The following is a 20,927-nucleotide window of genomic DNA, read 5'->3' as shown; positions in this document are numbered from 1 at the left end:
ATTTGTAATGAGCAGTGATAACGCCGTTACTTTTTTCAGTAAGGAGTAATCTAACTAATTACTCTGACTGTCACTATAACACCGTTACCATTTCCGACACCCCGTTACTGCACGTTACTTTAGCCGCTCAATTAACTTTTTTTTTTTTTTTTTTTTTTACAAAAGCATACCTGTCAAGTCTCCCGTTTAGGCCCGGAAACGACTGTATTTTACCCCTCTTTCCCGCTGTCCTCCCGTATTAGTATTTTCCCGTAAATTTCCCGTATTATAAAAAAAAAAAATTGTATTAATGATAGATTTGTTTTTACTTGTATTTACAAATGTAGGATTGCAGGATTTACCGTAAGCTATAATAAACAAAAAAATCATTTAGCTAACTAGTTTAATAGAAGCTGGATGTAGAGGATGGTGGAAAAAGTGGTTATTTTAGATTTCTTGTAAACCTGTCTTAAAATGTAAGGGATACTGAACCTCGGTTGGGCTGGTGGGACGGCTCAAGGGAAAATTTCTCTTATTTTTAAATTTAAAACTTGACAGGTATGCAAAAGTAACGCAATAGTTACTTTAACTGGTAACTAGTTACTTTTGTAGTGGAGTAACTCAGTTAGTAACTCAGTTACTAGAGAAAAGTAACTAGTCACTATATCTAATTACTTTTTCAAAGTAACGTGCCCAACACTGATAATGAGGGTAACGACGATCTGATGATCCTGAAAGTTGTGTAGTGTGAAACTGACATTAGACATCTGTCAGCACTTTAAAGATTCTCTGGCTATTAAATTAGAATGCTTAAAGCAATGATATTTGGAATAACATTTTACATGTATTTTGAACACAATTTTTGTCCTACAAATGTCCACAATTCAGGAGTGCATTTAAACTTAACTTGAAGTTTTATTAAGTGTGTTCAACAAGTGTATGAGTTTTACTTCTCTAAACACTAGATGGTGCTGTTTCTGTATGTTCTAGTTGAAATGCATCCCTTTTAATGTGTATTGTGGTGAGTGACAGATGTACAGTGACATAACAATAGAAAAAGAATGCTGTGAAGGTTTTTTAATGATTTTTTTTATTCTTGGTTACACGCAAACATTACTGTATACTCCTCACAAACATAACGCCAGACAGAATCTTTTAATCTGCTTATTACTCTGTTAGTTGCAGTGGGTTAGGCTGCAGTCAAGCCATTGAAAGAAAAGGATCCAAGGGCTGCGCTTATAAAAGCTCATTTATAAACCAGATCTGAGGAAATCACATCAGAGTCAGAAGGTTTAAGTAGATTAACGTATTAATATTCAACTTCAAAACAGTCTAGTCTTAAAAACTTTTTTTTTTTTTATAAATGTTAATGTATTTTCTACATGTATCAGTTTCATCGTAAAGCTTTTTCTCCTCACACTATATAGACAATAAATATTTATGGCAAAAGAAATATCTGTGACAATTATTTCATCAACTACTGAAGCTGTTAATAGCCAGAACGTAGATGTATCTGCCTCCTCCTACATGTACATACACCACTGCCATCGCTGGTGTTAGATGATTTGCTATGATTAGGATTCTTATGGGTTCATTAGGGTTGATCCATTCTGCTTAGCTTTGCCTTTCTCTTTAATTAGATCTTTTGCTTCTGCTCAGATGTCTTTGCCGCATTCAGGGCACAGGATGTCATCTCTCTCAGTCAGGAAGCCTCGGCCCACCAGAGAGACGGAGCACTTCTTGCAGTTGAAACAGTCGTTGTGCCACTGGCGCTCCTCAAAAGAGATGTACTTGCTCCCTCCCAGCCCTGAAGATCAGAGGTGAGAGTTATGGGACATACCCATTTTTGGTACCACTTTAAAATAAGACTACCTTAATAAAGCGTTTATAAATGGTTTACAATTAGTTTATAAATGGTTACTAATTAGGTTGTAAATGCCTTAAAAATCATTAATATTCAGTTATAACACATACGTAGAAAGGGCAACAATATAGATGGCTGTGGGTTCACTATTTGGCAAACAACAGGTCATTGTTGCCCTTTCTCTGTATGTGTTATTAAAAAGCGATTATTAATGATTTTTAAGGCATTTACAACCTAATTAGTAACCATTAATAATAGTAACCATTGTCTTATTTTAAAGTGTTACCCGATTTTTTACAGCAAATTTTATTCCAAAAATCATGGCAGCAGTGGGACATGTTTGTACTCTTCCATGTTGGCTTGTTTACCAGAATAGTGAAAGGGAGGAGTTAAATTTAGCTAAACTCTCCACTACCAGATCAGGAGAATCTCTCACTATCTTTAATAAACTCCTGAAGACAGAGCTCTTCAAATAGCTCTTACTCTCCTAACACCTCTAACACACTAACTGCTTCTAACCCCATTTCCTTCTTCCCCTCCTCCACTCCTCTGATCCCCTTATTTCCCTTTGACCTCCTTTAAGCCCTGTGTAAAGATGTTTACCTTAAAATTTCTGTTACTTTTGTACTTGTATGTAATGTAAACATAAGGATTAAGCCTAGCTATAGACTATATTTGTTTTCATTTTAAAGGAAAATCTCCATTCAACATGCTGTGTAGTCCAACACTAGACCTAATCATTCTTAAGGATAAAACATTTACTACCACAAAGTAAACTGTACACGATATTGGCTGGGATTTGCTATGGTTAGTTAGAGAAACTTAAAAAAAATGTGCTCCAAAAGCTTTGTTTGCTGACAGGTGCAAAGAATTGTGGGTAACCAAGGGCCTGGAAGGATACATAAGTTGCGTCCTTGAAATCGTTCAAATATAGGCTGCATTTCTTGGCTGTATAGAAATGAAGAAATCTTCAGTTTGGAAGAGCTTTCTATTACATAATGTCCATGAAATTCAGCCTACCTCTACTGCAGTCAAGGCAACTTATTTTCTACAGTTTAATGCAATTTCACAATGTTTAATGGACCAGTCCTGTGCAGTAGTATAATTGGAATTTTGTGGTCTGTCTACTTCTGTTATGAACACAGAAGCATTTTTGTAAATGAGATAAATCTGAATACTTTTTCAGAAGTTTTACAAAGCTCCATAAAATGTAAAGACTGAATGGATATGAATAATTGATATTCTCTTGTTGTTGTTGTTTTTTTATCTGGGGATGTGATGTGGATAAATGTGTGCATGTGTATGCATGTGTGTGTGTGTACCGCTGATGGGGCTGGTGCAGGAGGCACACTTCTTGGCATACAGGTTGCAGAAGCAGTTGAGGCAGTAGGCGAAGTCATCTCGAGAGGTGAAGCGCTGACCGGACAGCTGCTGCTTGCAGCCGGTGCACAGGAAGCAGTCCTTATGCCACGGCTGGTCATGGTAGGTCACTCCTCCAGTAGTGATAGGCTGAAGAAAAGAGGAGGAGGAGGAGGAGAAATGAGACTTAAATATCTGTGCAGCGCTTCAGTGTGCATTCCTGACATTCATTTGTGACAGTGAGCAGTTAAGGACGTTTGGTTTTGCACTGAAATTCCAGCCTATTTTCAACTCAATGAGATGATTTATCACAATGCTTCTCGTAGAAATCTGTGTGTTTTCTAGAACAGCAGCTTTTAGGCTGCATTGTGTTTAAATATTTCAACAGGCATTGTTGCAGACATTTAAGGCCATATATGTTCTTTACCATCTGCATTTGTATAGTCATTTTATAGTGTATAGTCATTTGGGCTGGACAACAAATGTTCAAATAATAATTATATATATATATTTCTATATATATACATATACATATACATGGTGTTGAGGCATTACTAGTGATAGGGGGAGTCCTAATGAGTGGGTTGAGTAATTGGCCGTATAAAATTGGGGAGAAAATGGGATTTATATATATATGGGATTTATATATATATAAAATTGGGGAGAAAAGATAAAAAAAAAATATATATATATATATATATATATATATATTTTTTTTTTTATCCCATTTTCTCTCCAATTTTATACGGCCAATTACTCAACCCACTCATTAGGACTCCCCCTATCACTAGTAACCCAGGAGGGTGAAGACTAACACTTGCCTCCTCCAATACATGTGAAGTCAGCCACCGCCTCTTTTTGAACTGCTGCTGATGTAGCATTGCTGAGTAGCATCACAGCGTAGCGCTCGGAGGAAAGCGCAGTGACTCACTTCTGATCGATCAGCTCACAGACAGACGCCTTGTGCTAATCGACATCACCCTTTGGAGTAATGTGAGGAGAGAGCGCCATCTACCTACCCAGAGAGAGCAAGGCCAATTGTGCTCTCTCAGGGCTCTGGCAAGCTGCATGACCAGGATTCGAACCAGCGATCTCCTGATCATAGTGGCAACGCTTAGCCCGCTGGACCACTTGGAGCCCCCAGTGATTTCATTATCACATTGAGCCCACAGCGAGCTACATGCAGCTATTCTAATATTCTATATAACTGTAGACTGTAGAGGTCTCAAGCAAGTACAAATACTTCATCATCTTACCTAAGTAGAATCTATATCTATACTTTACTGGAGTATTTATTTTTCATTTACTTTTTACTTCTACTCTTCACATTTTCACCCAATTGTCTGAACATTCTACTCCTTACATTTTAAAAATAGCCTCTTAATTTCACAATAATAACAACATAAATTGCTCTATCCAGATAGAGTGAATTTGATTGTAGTTGGATGAGAAGTGTTAACATATACATACCATACCGACATCCTATTGGTTTATATGAGATATATCGTACCTGCACATCAAGCCCTGAAATAGGGAGCCTACGTATTCAACATATTAAAAACAGCAAAGCTTACCCTGTCTAACCAGCAGAGGTGGAAAGTAATGAATTACATTTACTCACATTACTGTAATTGTGTAGGTTTTATGAGTAATTTGTAATTTTTAAAGTAGTTTTTAAAATATGTCATTTTACTTTTACTCAAGTACATTGTGACACAAGTAATTTACTTCGCTACATTGAAAAACTCCCCGTTACTAATAAGTAAAAAAGAAATGGCTGGGGAAAAAAAATTGTCTGAAATAAAATAATAATAATTGGCGCGGATGTGCGGGCGCACGGATGCTCATGTGTGGAATAACGAGGCAATAACGTCCTCATACAATACAAAATGTGCCCCGCCGGACAGAGCTGTCAGCTTTCAAAACTTCCACATCAAACCTGCGAAAGCATGTGGTGTTAGAATTTTTTTATCATTAAACAATCTGCTTGAATGTTAATAAAAAAACATGTAAATAGCAGTTAAATAATAGCAATGGCAAGTAAAAAATAATACAAAAACGTAAAACAGTAACAATACGGTTTATAGTCACATATATGACCATAACTTTTTAACAGTAAAGAAAAAAAATGGATCATATAAACCTATGTCACTTGTTCTTAAAAAAATGTTTTATGGGGTGGTTTGAACAAATACTGCCTGAAGGGCCAAATTATTATGTGAAATAATAGTTCATTAAAAACGATTTAATTTATGATTTGTTTTACTTTTTTTACATCATATAATTAAAAGTAACTATGTAACTTTTACTCAAAGTACATTTTAAATTGAGTACTTTTTTATTTTTACTCGAGTAGATTTTTAGATGGGTACTTTTACTTTTAATTAAGTAGATTTTTAGATGGGTATTTTTACTTTTAATTGAGTAGAATTTTAGCAAAGTAAAGGTACTTTTACTTAATTACACATTTTCAGTACTTTTTCCACCTCTGCTAACCAGCATAGTGTTCTTGATCTGTTATTAACAATCAACCATTAACCCAGCTTGGAAAAAACATTAGCAAGCATCACGGTTAACATTAGCATTAGCCTGTTCAATTTTTATTTAATGTCATATTAAAAATAAATATGTATATATGTTGATATCACAATTGGAATTATATTGACCAGCACTAGTGTTGATCATCATATAAGCTTTTAAAAATGTATATGACAATGCAGAAAATCGTACAGTCTATCCTTAAAAAAAAAAAAAAAAAGCAGCTGCATTTAACTTTGTGTGAAAGGGCTTTTAAAAACCGACTGTACCTTCTTGCAGTGAAAACACTGCATGGCGAACTGCTTCTCGTAGCAGGGCACGCAGTAGTTGTTGTTGTCCTTTGGGATGAAGCTCTTGGTGCCAATAGGCTGCTGGCAGCGCTTACAGGTGAAGCACGTCTCATGCCAGCTGTTCCCCTTATGCTCCATCTTCCTGGAGCCTGTCAGAACAAGGCAGAGGGATTTAGAGAATAGCCTGGGAATAATTAGTGCAGGGGATCCTAGAAAAAGCTCTTATTTAAAGCTCCACTAGTTGTAGAGTTTAATAAATGTTTCAGGCGGATTAGTTTCTCTTTCTCGTTTTCTGGCTTTCACAGACATATTCGGTCTCTTTCTAGCTTCTGCCAGAGTGTCTGTATGTTAGTTTGTAAAGAATGAACCAGTAGTCCTTGGAAAGCAGGTCGCAGTTCTCACGAGCGTTGGTCGGGTTTGAGCTCAGAGGAGCTCCGGCACAGACACGAGAGCACCGCTATTCCTCTTATTACACCTCAGTGCAGCGCTGCAGTGAGTTTTAAGCTGTAATTTTACTTCTTTAAAAAGATCAAAAATCAAGGAAATCCTACCTAGTGCTGCTTTAACATGATGTATAAAATACTAGAGAACTAATCGACTAAAGAACATTGTGAAGCGACCCTGCCCTGCTCTTTCTCTCTGATATACTCTCTGATCCTTCCTGACTAGACAGTTCAGAAGGACAAAAGAAAGAGAAGATCTCAGTGGCGTTGTGTAAATACATGGAAGACAGAGCTGCATTGTTTTATAAAGCATCTGGCTCGATTCTGAGATCTTGCAGGACTTCAAATTATTCACTTTGAGAGGGGAGTGCTTCTCACTAGTGGGAAACTGGCCCAGTTTTACATACCAGAGCTTATCTTTATAATGCGCAGACCTTCTGTTCAATTATCAGAGATATTTTTACACATTTGTTTACAGTTGTGAGTACAGATCTTGACAAAAATGTGTATTCTGTGATAGAATGAAAGACCAGGGTAATCTGTCATGTATGTTATTATTTCAGTGTAACTTTAGTGTAGAACTGCTGCAGACTATATTGGCAATTGTATGCAAACACATATTTCCAATATACAGCCCCATTTCCAAAAAGGTTTTGATGCTGTTTAGAATATAAATAAATGTATAGAACCATAGAATGCAATATGTGTCTATCTCACAAACCTATACTTTATTCACAATAGAACATACAGCTCTGGAAAAAAAATAAGAGAGCACTTAAAAATTATGAGTTTCTTTGATTTTACCAAAATTGAAAACCTCTGGAATATAATCAAGAGGAAGATGGATGATCACAAGCCATCAAACCAAGCTGAACTGCTTGAATTTTTGCACCAGGAATAAAGGCATAAAATTACCCAAAAGCAATGTGCAAGACTGGTGGAGGAGAACATGATGCCAAGATCATGAAAACTGGAATTAAAAATCAAGGTTATTTCACTAAATATTGATTTCTGATCTCTTAAAACTTATTTAAGGTCTGAAAGCTCTGCATCTTTTTTTTCTGCAAATAAATGCTCTAAATGACAATACTTTTATTTGGAATTTTAAAGAAATGTTGTCTGTAGTTTATAGAATAAATCAACAATGTTCATTTTACTCATACTTATACCCATAAATAGCAACATTAAAGAAACTGATTCATAAACTGAAGTGGTTTCTTAATTTTTTCCAGAGATGTAGAGCACAGTTTAGAGACGTTTTAGTATTTCATGAAAATTTAGAACTTGATGGCAGCAATGTAATTTTAAATAACTTGGGAAACAAAAGATTTAAAATGACTTTTTACTAATTACAGCTACAATAGGAGCAATCTGCAATCATTCAGCATAACAGGGTATTAAAATTGTATTTTTGAGAGACAAAGACTGGCAGAGGTTCTCCAATCTGTAAAAAAGAATATATATATATCCTCAACTTCAATTACTAAGACTATGCACTGTACATATAGATACATAAAAACTTAGAGCATTAGGAGGAATCTCTGTGTTCAAGGTACAATACTGACAAGGCAGTCAATGTTGGATGCTGTTGATCTTCAGGCCCTTTAGGTGGCACTCCATTAAAGACAGGCATGAATCTGTACTAGAAATCCCTGCATGGGCTTAAACTCCAGAAATACAAGTTAAATACATGTACTGGTAGCTGTATCATACAAAGAAGACTATATGTTAACAAGGTCCAGAAATGCCACCATCTTCTCTAGACCAAAGTTTTTTTTTTCTGTCCAAACCTTTTTGAAATGCATTACTACCATTAAGTTCTAAATTAGTTAATGTTTTTCATGAAATAATGAAATGTCTTGCTTTTAACATCTGATACATATTCTATTTAAATAAAATATGGCCTCTAAGATTTGCAAACATTTGCATTTTACACAGCATCCCAACATTTTGGGAACTACGGGTATTATATTTCATAATATTTCATAACCAGCATCAAAAAGATGGAAGAATATAATATACTGTACTACTTTAAAGTGATACTATTATATTTCTGCACTGGATTAGTGTCTCCTCTCCATAAGCCGTGGGTTATTTTCTCAGTCTGGAACGCAGCGCTTCATCTTCTTTATGATGGTGGATGAAGTGTTTTCTCTTAGAAAAGGAGCGTCTGTGTTCTGTGAAAAGTCATTTATAATTACAGTAAAGCCTGACAGTAGGTAGACTCCCACTCTGAGTGGTCTCTCTCACCAGGCATGATGGTCTTCTTGCATTCGTGGCACTTGGAGGAGTACTCGTTGGAGTAGCACTCGGTGCACAACAGCTGCTCGTCCTTGGTGGAGAAGGGTTTGTCCACCAGTGAGCGCTTGCACTGGAAGCAGTGGAAACACTCCTCGTGCCAGTGGCGGTCCTTGTACGACAGGTCCTATTGCCAACAAGGAAGACAGAGAAATTACAAAGAAATCTGAAGAGTAGTGTAAGGTTAGACCTAGAGATGTATAGTAAGGAAATAGAACTAGTTCACTACTGTACTTTAGCACTGAAATGATGCATCTGAATTTACTGGAGTATTAATTTATATGTATATCATCACTGTCCTATGAAAAACACTTATCTCCATTTTTGTTGATTTTTAGTTTACTACATAATTGGAACAGACAAACTGTCCCTTACAAAATTTCTTGATGAACAGACCAATAGAAACTCTTCAAAATGACCTGAAATAAACTCTTTTTACATTGACTTCCATTAAAAGTTTACAAGGTTTTTTCCTTCTCCTGTAAAGTTGCTGTTTTGGAGATAAGTGTTTTTCATTGGACAGTGACGATATGTACTTCCACCTTTACTTCACTACATATTTACAATGAGTTTAAAACTTTTCCTACTTTACTTTTATTTTTTATGTGCTGCATTGTTACTTGTTGCAATTTTTAATTAATGAAGCTGCTCATCATTTAGTAAATCAAGCGATTAAACTGGACCAGATTAAAACAACACTAATAAACATACAGTATGAGTAGTATAATAAGCTCCAAGCCTGTTTTTGCCATGTTCCACTTAAAATTGAACACCCAAACCTTGAGGTCTTATACTCAATTAGAATATGAACTAGAGGCAGTTATATGAGGGATTGTTACAAAAAACGCCTTTAAGGTTATTAGAAAATATTTAAAGGTATTGAAATAAATCTCCAATGGTCAAAATATCATAAAGAAATATTAGGTGCTTCTCATTTTTTAAATCTAAATTTTAGAGTGTATGAATTAAACAACTCATTTTACTGTAGAAAATGGGGTTAATGTATTATTTACACTTAATTGTATCATCTTATGAAGTCTCTGTCACACTGTGGGTCTATGGAAGCCTTCTGTACACCCTGTTATGTTGACTAGGCAATGTCATGTCATCTGAACTCGCCTCTTGATTGGTCTACAGACTTGATTGATGATTTTTTAGAAAGCTCAGAGTCTGTCCTATCTGAACATCTGTGTATGCACTTCACTTAATATTAATTTTTTTAATTCAATAACTTACAAATTAGCCAGTAGCTTAGTCCAGGTGTTCTTTACACATAAATGTTAGAGAGGATTAAAGATAAAACAGCAAGTTTTTAAATGATATCTTGCCTGTATTGAGCCCTAAAGAAAAAGAAGAAGAAGAATCTGTGGTTGAAGAAAGTACATTTTAAACATCCACCCCAGTGTCCGTACATCTGCAAGTTATCATTTTGGAGAGGAAAAACCATGACTAGCACAGTATTTTCTAGAGAAACTGCTTGGTTATAAACACTAAATAGATACAAGTCCTCTTTTTTTTTTAGAAGGGGGTGGATACCAGTTATATGGTGCCCAGCAACACTCTGATCTGGGTAACTATAATACAGGTAACCAGTGATGTCAGTAACGCGTTACTTAGTAACGCATTACTCTAATCTGAACCTTTTTTTCAGTAACGAGTAATCTAACGCGTTACTATTTCCAATCCAGTAATCAGATTAAAGTTACTTATTTAAGTCACTGTGCGTTACTCTCTCTCTCTCTCTCCACCTCATCTCCTCCACACACACACACACACACACACACCGCTCCCTTACCCATTCCCCCTCCGCTCTTCCCCAATCACACGCGTCTCGCTTTCTCCCCTGTCTCTCTCTCTCGAGCTCGGCGTGTCTTTAGTTTCCGCCCGTTTTCGTTTTTCGCCAGTTCTCGGGCTCCCAATCTCTTTATAAAGGTGTTTTTTTTTGCGGCCGCGTCCCAATTCACTAGCCAGGGCAGCGGTCTGCCACAAATTTGATTGGCAGAGGAGAGCGTTTGAAGATTTTACACAACACGTGATTGGAAGTTCACTGTGGCGCAGAGCGCACATACCGTAAAGACAAGAAAAGTTCTGGTGCTTTAAATGAACACTGTCAGAATTAAATCCTTCTCAGTAGTTGGGTCCGGTATGGGTCCGTATTGGACAACGTCTGCAAATATGTGATCCCTGGTCTAGACCATATACACGGTTCTGTTTTATAAAACCACTCCTTGCTGCCCTGCAGAGAACAACAGGTTCAATGTTCAGTTTTACAGTGTTAAATATGTCAGGTCAAGAAAGACTTTCTTTATTTTATATATTTTCAAATATGTTAAGTTAATTTTTTTATTTTTATTAAAAATATATATATTTTTAGGAAATAGTTCAACTTAATAGAGATAAATTGTTGCTGTTAAAAATGCATTTTCCAATAAAGGGAGTATTGGCAAAACTGGTTATAATGTTTATGTTAAGGCGGCGGGAGGTGGTGTCTGCAGCTGCTGAAAGTAACTAATAAAGTAACTTAGTTACTTTTAAAATCAAGTAATCCATAAAGTTACTAAGTTACTTTTAAAGGAGTAATCAGTAATCAGTAATCGGATTACTTTTTCAAAGTAACTTCACCATCACTGCAGGTAACTCTGTATCAGAGTATAGCTTTTACTGGCCATCTTTAAAGGTCACCTTCCGTCGTTTTTTCTTTCATTTTAAAATGTCTAGTTGTGGTCTCTAGTATGAATGAATGACATGTGAGCCGTTTTTGTAAAAAAAAAGTGCTCAGGTGTCTCTGTATAGCTCTTTTTTAATGGACTGTTTTAGGGGTGTGTCCAAAATGACCGGATTCCAGCTTTGCTCATGAATATTCATACATGCAAACAGCATGCAAATATCTCTCCTCTGATTGGCTAGGAGCACTGCGACGCCCCTCCACCGCTCTGCCGCTCACTGCCTCCCACCTCCTAACTGATGAGCGGTGATGTTGCGTCGCTTCAGCTCCGCCTCTGGGAGTTTCTCGAGCCAAGGTGGGCTGGTCTGTGAGTTTCTGCCTACGTAGGCAGAAAGATAATTCAAAATTCACCCGTTTTTCGGAGGGGGGAGGGGGGATTTCTTTGCTTAGCTCCTGCAGACAATGGGGGCTGCAAAACAGTTTAATGTGCAGGTGTACACATTCAACTCGGAGAGACCTACTGTATTCCACAAAAAACAAGAAAAATCGGATTTTCGCGGAAGGTGAGCTTTAAGTATTTTAAGTAAGTTCTCATTTTGGAGAATCAAATTTGTGAAAGTGAGGATGTGTAAAGTAATTTAAATCCTGCATTTAGTGTTTTATATATTTATGCATAATACATTACACATAGTGAGTGTATAAATATATCTTCGCTGTCCATTGGAAAACAAGATCTCCATTTTTGTCGATTTTTAGTTTACTACATAATTTGTACAGACAAACTGGCTCTTGTTTCTTCATGAACAGAGCATTAAAAATACTTTAAAATGACCTGAAATAAACTATTTTACATTGACTTACACTGAAAGTTTAGAAGGTTTTTGCTCTCTCCTGTAACGTTGCTGTTTTGGAGATAATTGTTTTTCATTGGACAGCAATGATATAGAAGAACAGGGAAAGTACAGAAAAAGCCTAAATGGCTTGTACTTGGCACTGTCCCAATTAAATTTATATTATGTGCCCTTTTATTGAAAATAACTTTTAAAAATGTTAATATTTTGAAGAAGAAATTCAGACTGATACATGTTCTCAGGTTGAGTGGTAGGCCATTTCAGATTAGAGGTCCTCTATGTGAAACTGTGAATTGAGGCTAAAATTGAGGCGCTAAGTTTACCCTGCTGTTGCAGCCGATGGGCTTCTTGCACTCCTCGCAGGTGTTGGAGTACAGGCTCTCGTAGCACTTCACACAGTAGGGGTTCTCCTCCCGCAGGACGTACTTCTTCCCAAACAGGGATTCCTTACAGTAATGGCAGTCGTAGCGCTCCGTCATCGTCCCTCCTTTCTGCTAGTCCTGCCCAAAAAAGGTGAAATTGAGTGAGACAATGGCGTGACGGCGCGTGCGCTGCGTGCGGCAGATCGTTAGAGAAGTGGAGAATGCTTCGTGTGGAATGTTGGGGTTTATTTGTGTGTGTTGGGGTTACGTAACGCTGCTTGGGAAATGAGCAGTTCAGCATATCTCTTAAAGCTGTTCCTGTATAACACTCAATGTCACGTTTATGAGATGGGATCATCAGGAACACAGTCAGGAATACCAGATTGTGAGGTCAGCATAGTTTCAGCATTCCAGATCCCTGTGCTTAACGTTCTGGCTATCCATCAATCCCAGATCTCAGATCCCTTAATGCAGGGCAGCAGGACAGCAGGACAGCAGGCCGGTACTGCGCCTGGCAGAGCACGAAGCCATGCGGCATTCCTGACCTTACTATGTCACACCATAGCTACCAGTTTATCTCAACTCCATCTTCCTCCATCATCTGTCAGTGAGGAGCGTACAGTGTGTGTGTGTGTGTGTGTGTCGGCGTGGTGAGAGGACTGTGTGTATGTGTGTTGTGTAAAGTGTAAAGCAAATTTAATACCCACTGGGATCAATGTACAGTATATATCTTATATTTCTGTGTATGTATATCCTGTCTAATCTTCTACTTACAGACAGACAACCACAGTACATTATTTAAGAAGCAGCTCTGCTTTTAGATACATTAGATACACAGACAGACAGACAGACAGACACTGTTGACTTAAATTTATTGATCTTGAAAAAAACTACACAAACTATTTGTCAATAATGATTTTGGCCATGATTTTTGTCAATTAGCTGCCTGACATTACACCACTAAGTCTTGAAGATTTTTATTTATGCATTACATAAAAAGCTTTCATGTTTGATAAGGAACGTTACTGAAAATCATAATTGTAATTTTAATAGAAAAAAATATATATATATTTTCTATTTTTTCTATTGCTGTTTCCTAAACTTCATTTTAAAATCAATAATTTCCTGCATACAAATCCTTTAAACCGTTAGTTACATTAGGGTTGTCTAGTTTTTATGTCTATTTTCAAACATGCAGAATTTGGGTTGATTCCTGTTACTGATCTGAAATTATTAAGTGAAGTAGAGAGAAAACACGCAGCTTCTTTTAAAGCCCTTAAAGTTTTCAAAACATAATCAAGTTATTTAACTGCAGAGAATAAGGGTTGGGCATGATAATAGGTTAAAGTTCCTCTACTAGTATTGTAACTAAACCTATTCTTATTTATTTCAGATGTTTATTACAGTATTTTTACAATATTTTATGTCTTCCGTCAGAATTTATATTTGATCACACATCTATTGCATTTATACATTTATTCATTTAGAAATCAAACATTTACGTATATATGCGTTTTTAACTCAATTATAATTTTATCTTTAAAATAACTTAACCCTGCTAATTATTATTAACCCACCCAGGTTGACCCTATTCACACTGAATGACTGTTGGGTCCCTGACAAAAATGATTAATAAATTATTTGTGCTTAATATTTTATTGTAATTTTTATTTTAATGATGACAACTAGGTAATCATCATCTGTAGGATTTGTTTTGGTTAATATTAAGGTCACTATAACATGCAATTTAATTAATTTATAACTAAATCAATAATGTAACATTAAAAAATCTTCCCTCTGCTTTAGGGCATAGTTTAACCACATCATACTTGTAGTTATGCAAAAATGACAGAAAGAAATATCATATACCTGACAGGTAAATTTAGCTATAAAGTTATAAAAAGACTTGTTTTTATGAAGTTAGAGTTACAGTGTGACTTTAACCTTAAAATATGTACAGAAGTCATAAGACTGTCGTATCATAATAAGATTTTGTACAATAAATTGTCAGAACAGGGTCTGGGCTCTTATAGATTAATGACAACATCTATTTATCTCATTTAAAGCAATTTGAGCATTGCATGCATTATACAGCTCTGGAAAAAGATAAGAGACCACTTCAGTTTTTGGATCAGTTTCTCTGATTTTGCCTTTTTTTAAGTATATATTTGAGTAAAATGATACTATAACCTATGGACAACATTTCTCCCAAATTCCAAATAAAAGTATTGTCATTTAGAGCATTTATTTGCAGAAAATGAGAAATGGCTGAAATAATAAAAAAATGTAGAGCTTTCAGACCTCAAATAATGCAAAGAAAACAAGCGTATTCATAAAGTTTTAAGAGTTCAGAAATCAATATTTGGTGGAATAAGCCTGGTTTTTAATCACAGTTTTCATGCATCTTGGCATGTTCTCCTCCACCAGTCTTACATACTGCTTTTGGATAACTTTAAGTTCAAAGAAACTAATACATTTTAAGTGGTATATGAAGTGTGCTAATCTATTAAATCCTTTAATAAAAACGAACTCTTATCATAATGAGGACACTGAGAGTAAAATGATGTTGGTGGTTGAGTTTCAGAGCTGAAGCGTGAGGTGTGGCGAGGCCTCAGCTGACAGGTCAGATGTTGGTGGGCAGTGAGGGAGAGAGGGATTGCTGCTGAATGATGGAGAAAGCTGGAGGTTGGCATGCTCCTGTAATCACTACTCACGGCTGCAGCTGTCTCAGGTCTCAGTCCCGGCTCTGTTAAGCCCCTCAGCTTATCCCTCCCATGAGCCCTGCGGCGCTTTGCTGCGTCTCGTCGGGTGCCAGCTGTCCTGACCGTCCTGCTGCCCGGCGTCCTGCTGACCGGCGTGTGTGTCCCGCACACTGCTGACCGACCCTCTCCTCAGCGCCCTGCTCCCCCTGCTCTCTCTCTCTCTCTTTCTCTCTGAGCCCTGTGCTGCACATCTACACCAAATCCCCATTCCACACTTTGACCATATAAGGCAGCAGAATGCTGGAAACTGAGAGAAGCATGCTCACTTGCTTAAATTCCATCTCCAAATTCTCTCTCTTCTCTCATTTATGCAGACTCCCTCACTCACTTACTCACCCCCCCCCCCCCACCACCACTACCTCTAACACAGACATACACACACACACACACACAGTCACACTTTTCTTTTCTTTTCTTTTTTCACTGTTTCCTGTTTGTCTGTGCCCTTTTAGCTCTTTCACTCATCCAAGCGCTCCCTCTCCCTCTCTCTCTCTCTCTCTCTCTCTCTCTCTCTCTCTTTTCCTCCAACTGGAAAGATACGGCTGATTTTTTCCAGCAGTTTATTTCACACTCTGTCTCCTATCTTTTGTCAGAATTACGTGCTTGTCATTTAGCCATATTTCCTTCTTCCGCTCGTCCCCCTCGCTCAGTATTTACCCTCCCACACGCTGAAATCCTGAGGATAAAGTTACTAAGGCCTTCAGCACATGGCAAAAATGTGCAGCCCCTCACTATCCAAGCCCATTTGTTTCACATCAACCCAACTGTCCACAGCCTGTCTAGTATGACAACCAATAAGCACCACTAAACGCTCTGCTCTTGACATTATTACTGTAATACAGTATCACTCACAGCACTGCTGCATTTTCCATTTCTCTCTCCTATCACATCACATCACGTCTCTTCTTTCTAAAAGTCCGTTCCTGCATTGTTTTCAGCTTTCTGCTTTTCTCCGTCTCATCCCCTCAGATTAGACAGAGCCCGTTCCCTAAATAAAACAGATTAACTGGATTATGCAGCATCACTGCAAGCTATTTCGATAAGTTATGCAGCTGTTGTCTGGATGAAATAATGTTCTGTCTTTGATCCTTCAGTAGAAAGCGGTTCTGAATTTGGACCCTCTCTTAGATCTGGCATCTCGGCAATAGCAGGTCTAGACTAAAACAGCAGGCCGACTCACAGCACACAGAACAGAGATACATAAATACCCAGCTGGCATTTCAACGTTGAATAAACGCTGAATCAACGTTGACCAACGTAGATGTTATGGTTGAATCAACGTTGAATCAACTGTTGATTTTGAAAAGTGAATCAACGTTGATATAGCACAATTATTGAACATTAAACGTTGATTCAACGTTAAACTTTCAACGTTTGCACAATTATTGAACATTAAACGTTGATTCAATGTTAAAATGTCAACGTTAGCACAACCACTGAACATTAAACGTTGATTCAACGTTACAATTTCAATGTTAGCACAATTATTAAACATTAAACGTTGATTCAATGTTAAAATTTCAACGTTAGCACAACTACTGAACATTAAACGTTGATTCAACGTTACAATTTCAATGTTGGCACAATTATTAAACATTAAACGTTGTTTCAATGTTAAAATTTCAACGTTAGCACAACCACTGAACATTAAACATTGATTCAACGTTAAAATTTCAACGTTAGCACAATTATTGAACATTAAACATTGATTCAACGTTAAAATTTCAACGTTAGCACAACCACTGAACATTAAACGTTGATTCAACGTTACAATTTCAACGTTAGCACAATTATTGAACATTAAACGTTGATTCAACGTTAAAATTTCAACGTTAGCACAACCACTGAACATTAAACGTTGATTCAATGTTACAATTTCAACATTAGCACAGCCACTGAACATTAAACGTTGATTCGAACATTAAACGTTGATTGAACGTTACAATTTCAACATTAGCACAACCATTGAACATTAAATGTTGATTCAACGTTAAAGTTTCAACATTAGCACAACCATTGAACATTAAATATTAATTAAACATTAAAGTTTCAACATTAGCACAACCATTGAACATTAAACGTTGATTCAACGTTACAATTTCAACATTAGCACAACCATTGAACATTAAATGTTGATTCAACGTTGTTTCAACATGTTTGAAACAACAACATACATTACTTTAGTCATATGTCAACCACATTTCAACGTTGAAGGTCGGTTGTGTGCCAGCTGGGTACATATATCTCTCAGTTCACCTTTAACCAGCACAGAATGATGACCTGATCTACAGCATATGAGTATAAGATAGCAATGAGCATCACTTCTGATCATCCATCTTCCTCTTGATTATATTCTAGAGGTTTAATTTGGTAAAATCAAAGAAACTTTTCATTTTAATTATGTACTTTATACAACAGTGCTCATCCTTTCTTCTTAAGATCTTTCTTCATACCTCCAACATGAGTCTTACTAATATTCAGATCATTAAAACGATAAAACGCAAACATTTTAAGGCCTGAACGCAGTAATTAGATACATGGGGTGGGTAGGGTTTAGCTGATTGTGACATCTGTCCCCTGGTAATAGCATCCCCTCCTATCAACACTTTCACAGAACACAGTCTAATATACTGTATATTTGTCCCCAGCTCTCTTCACTGACCTTGAGACCTTTCTCTCAGATCTTCCACCAGGTCTTCTACTTCTAATCTGAACTCTCAACCCCTTTCACTATCTCTGCCTATGTTTAGCAACCCTGCAGACACAACCCCCCACCTCACACACACCAGCTAAAAGTGCAGCCCCACTCAGGATGCTAAATGCTTCCAGGAGACAGGTGGAAGGGTCTCCCATGAGATACAGACCAACACCACTAGCTATCACACTCTCACACACACACACACACACACACACACACACACATTTATACACACACATTCACACTTCTTTTTCTCAGTCCATATGCACATGCAATGGATGTGGATGGAAGAAGGAATCTGACCACCCAGTATGGCTCTATAAATGCCTACCATTTTATATATATCATAAAGTTGCATACTATTTCAATGACAGCTTGTTAACACTACATCAGCAGGACCTCACACAGGACCTCACAGTACATACATCCCATAGTAATACCTTACTATAAAAAAAACCTGTTTAAAGCAGCAGATTATACAGATTATTGTTCTTTTATATTGAAAGCAGTAGTATTACTGAGCTTGGTGGGGAAAATGATATAAAAAAAGATGCAGAGCTTTCAGATCTCAAATAATGCAAAGAAAACAAGTTCATATTCATAAAGATTTAAGAGTTCAGAAATCAATATTTTGTAGAATAATCCTGGTTTTTAATCACAGTTTTCATGAATCTTGGCATGTTCTCCTCCACCAGTCTTACACACTGCTTTTGGATAACTTCATGCCTTTACTCCTGGTCCAAAAATTCATGCAGTTCAGCTTGGTTTGATGGCTTGTGTTCGTCCATCTTCTTTTTGATTATATTCCCGAGGTTTTCAATTTGATAAAATCAAACAAACTCACCATTTTTAAGTGGTCTCTTTTTTCCAGAGCTGATATCTATTCTATGTCTATTGTGTGTAATTGCTCTCTCTCTATTTTGATACTATTTCATAAAAGAAACAAAATGACCAAACAATATACTCAAAAACTAAGAATTTTATACAGCAATTTATTTACATTCATCTGTATCAAAAGTACTCTTCTGCATGCTCGGTGCAATTACACACTCTCATCAGAGAGGTCTCTAAATCCCCAAAAGTACATAAAAACATTTTGACAAAGTTTTAATTACAATGTCTTTTTTATTAAGTTGATAAAGTTAATAAAGTCTAGGCAGCAATATAATTTATATTGTGAAAGTAATTTTTTAACAGTGCACCTATTTCACATGCTATATAGAGATTCAGTGTGTTTTTTTTTCTTTTGCTAAAAAAGTAGACAAATCTTTCTTTTTCTGTTTTTCATCGCTCACCCCAACCTCTTCTGCCTGCGATTTACAAACTGCTCTTAATCTTACTCTGACTTCCTGACACTCCAAGCAAATATGCTAATGTTCAGTGCATACCAAATGCAATCTGACCTCATAAAAGAATGAAGCCAGCCTGAGCAGGGTGGAATAAAGAGGGCTAAATAAACATCACCTGACTTTGCTAGATGCTTTTAAGAAGCTAAGCAATAATGTGAGGTAAATCAGCTGGATTTCATTGGTTTTATGGCTTTATTAAATCTCACTGTGTTCCAGAGAAAAGCACAAATCACTTACTCTGAGAATTTAGATGATGCTATGTGTATTAGATTTACATCAGAATTATGTGGTCATATTAGTGTGTGCAATGTCTAGACCTGTAACAGTAATTACATTATCATTTTATCACTCAGGATATGGACAGTAATTTTTGCTTACTTTGATATTAGACAGCATGTCAACTTTTTTTCAAAACACTAGTTTTATTTTATTGACATTTTGTTTAGTTGCAATGTCAGAGTATTCTTGATTATTTAAAAAAAAAACTGGTATTTAAAGTGCATTAATTGTATTTCATTGCATTTTTATACTCTTGTCATAATATCTATGTAATGGTACCACTTTAAAATAAGACTACCTTCATAAAGGGTTTTTAAATGGTTTACAATTAGTTTATTAATGGTTACTAATTAGGTTGTAAATGCCTTAAAAATCATTAATAATCAGTTATTATTAACACATACGTAGAAAGAGCAACAATGACCTGTTGTTTTTCAAATAGTGAACCCACAGCCATCTATATTGTAGCCCTTTCTACGTATGTGTTTTAACTGATTATTAATGATATTTTTTAAGGCATTTACAACCTTATTAGTAACCATTAATAAACTAATTGTAAACCATTTATAAACCCTTTATAAAGGTAGTCTTATTTTAAAGTGGTACCCTATGTAACAAAGTAAAGTGGTCTTAAATGACAATAATATAATTGATACCAATAATTTTTGTGTCAATATATTGTTCAATAAAAATGGCTATTGTGGCAGACCTAACATTTACTCTTGTATTTGCCTAACTGGAAAGAGGAATAGATGAGGCAATTTGAGATTACAGCTTGAATGATGTGGAGAGGAGGAAGACATGCAGAAATGAATTCTAAAAACTTCCCAGTTCAAACATTTCAGTGAAAAATGTTCATTTACTGGTGCATGAAGAATGTTTCAGTCAATTAATGGCAATGAGGAATCTTTTACATGCAGATTTCACATGATATCTTAAAGAAAAAGGTTATTAGTGTAATAATCCTACCTGTATGAGCAGAGAGATCTTTACCTCAGAGCAGCCCCTGGTCTGTCGGTGTGGTGAGTCTGGCCGGACTGAGCTGGGTGGCTCTGGGATGGAGCTCTAGGCTCTCCTGATTGAATTACTCCACCTATGGGGCGGCTAATTGAGGTGGTGGGATCTGAACAGGGACTCTTTATCTAGATGGGCTATAAATACCCCACAGCGCCACCAAAGATAAAGCCCCC

The 20,927-nt window shown here is 36.5% G+C and overlaps 1 protein-coding gene across 3 annotated transcripts; it reads right to left on the bottom strand.

The window, feature by feature from the left end:
• Nucleotides 1–1,190: 1,190 nt before the first annotated feature.
• fhl2a (four and a half LIM domains 2a) lies at nt 1,191–20,892 on the bottom strand. Of its 3 annotated transcripts, none has more exons than XM_022680418.2 (6): nt 20,731–20,892; nt 12,611–12,787; nt 8,724–8,898; nt 6,010–6,179; nt 3,166–3,352; nt 1,191–1,786 (listed from the first exon to the last, which is right to left on the bottom strand). In XM_022680418.2, exons 2-6 carry the CDS (start codon nt 12,764–12,766, stop codon nt 1,635–1,637), a joined length of 840 nt encoding a protein of 279 aa, XP_022536139.2. In that variant the 5' UTR covers nt 12,767–12,787; nt 20,731–20,892; the 3' UTR covers nt 1,191–1,634. The 3 variants fall into 3 exon arrangements, with proteins under 3 accessions (XP_022536139.2, XP_022536137.2, XP_022536138.2); XM_022680416.2 differs by having other exon boundaries at nt 20,707–20,891; XM_022680417.2 differs by lacking the exon at nt 20,731–20,892 and adding an exon at nt 15,364–15,562.
• Between the last annotated feature and the right edge of the window lie 35 nt (nt 20,893–20,927).

Source organism: Astyanax mexicanus, chromosome 11, assembly GCF_023375975.1.
Source record: "Astyanax mexicanus isolate ESR-SI-001 chromosome 11, AstMex3_surface, whole genome shotgun sequence".
Taxonomy (NCBI): Eukaryota; Metazoa; Chordata; class Actinopteri; order Characiformes; family Acestrorhamphidae; genus Astyanax; species Astyanax mexicanus.
The sequence above is the reverse complement of the archived record's forward strand: the minus strand, read 5'-3'. Positions and strand labels throughout refer to the sequence as shown.

Excerpts from the sequence above, each read along its gene's own strand:
- fhl2a (XM_022680418.2), bottom strand. The coding sequence starts at position 12,766 with ATGACGGAGCGCTACGACTGCCATTACTGTAAGGAATCCCTGTTTGGG. Across the intron at positions 6,180-8,723 it reads CAAGAAGACCATCATGCCTG|GCTCCAGGAAGATGGAGCAT; the intron begins GTGAGAGAGACC and ends TTGTTCTGACAG. Across the intron at positions 3,353-6,009 it reads AGTGTTTTCACTGCAAGAAG|CCTATCACTACTGGAGGAGT; the intron begins GTACAGTCGGTT and ends TCTTTTCTTCAG.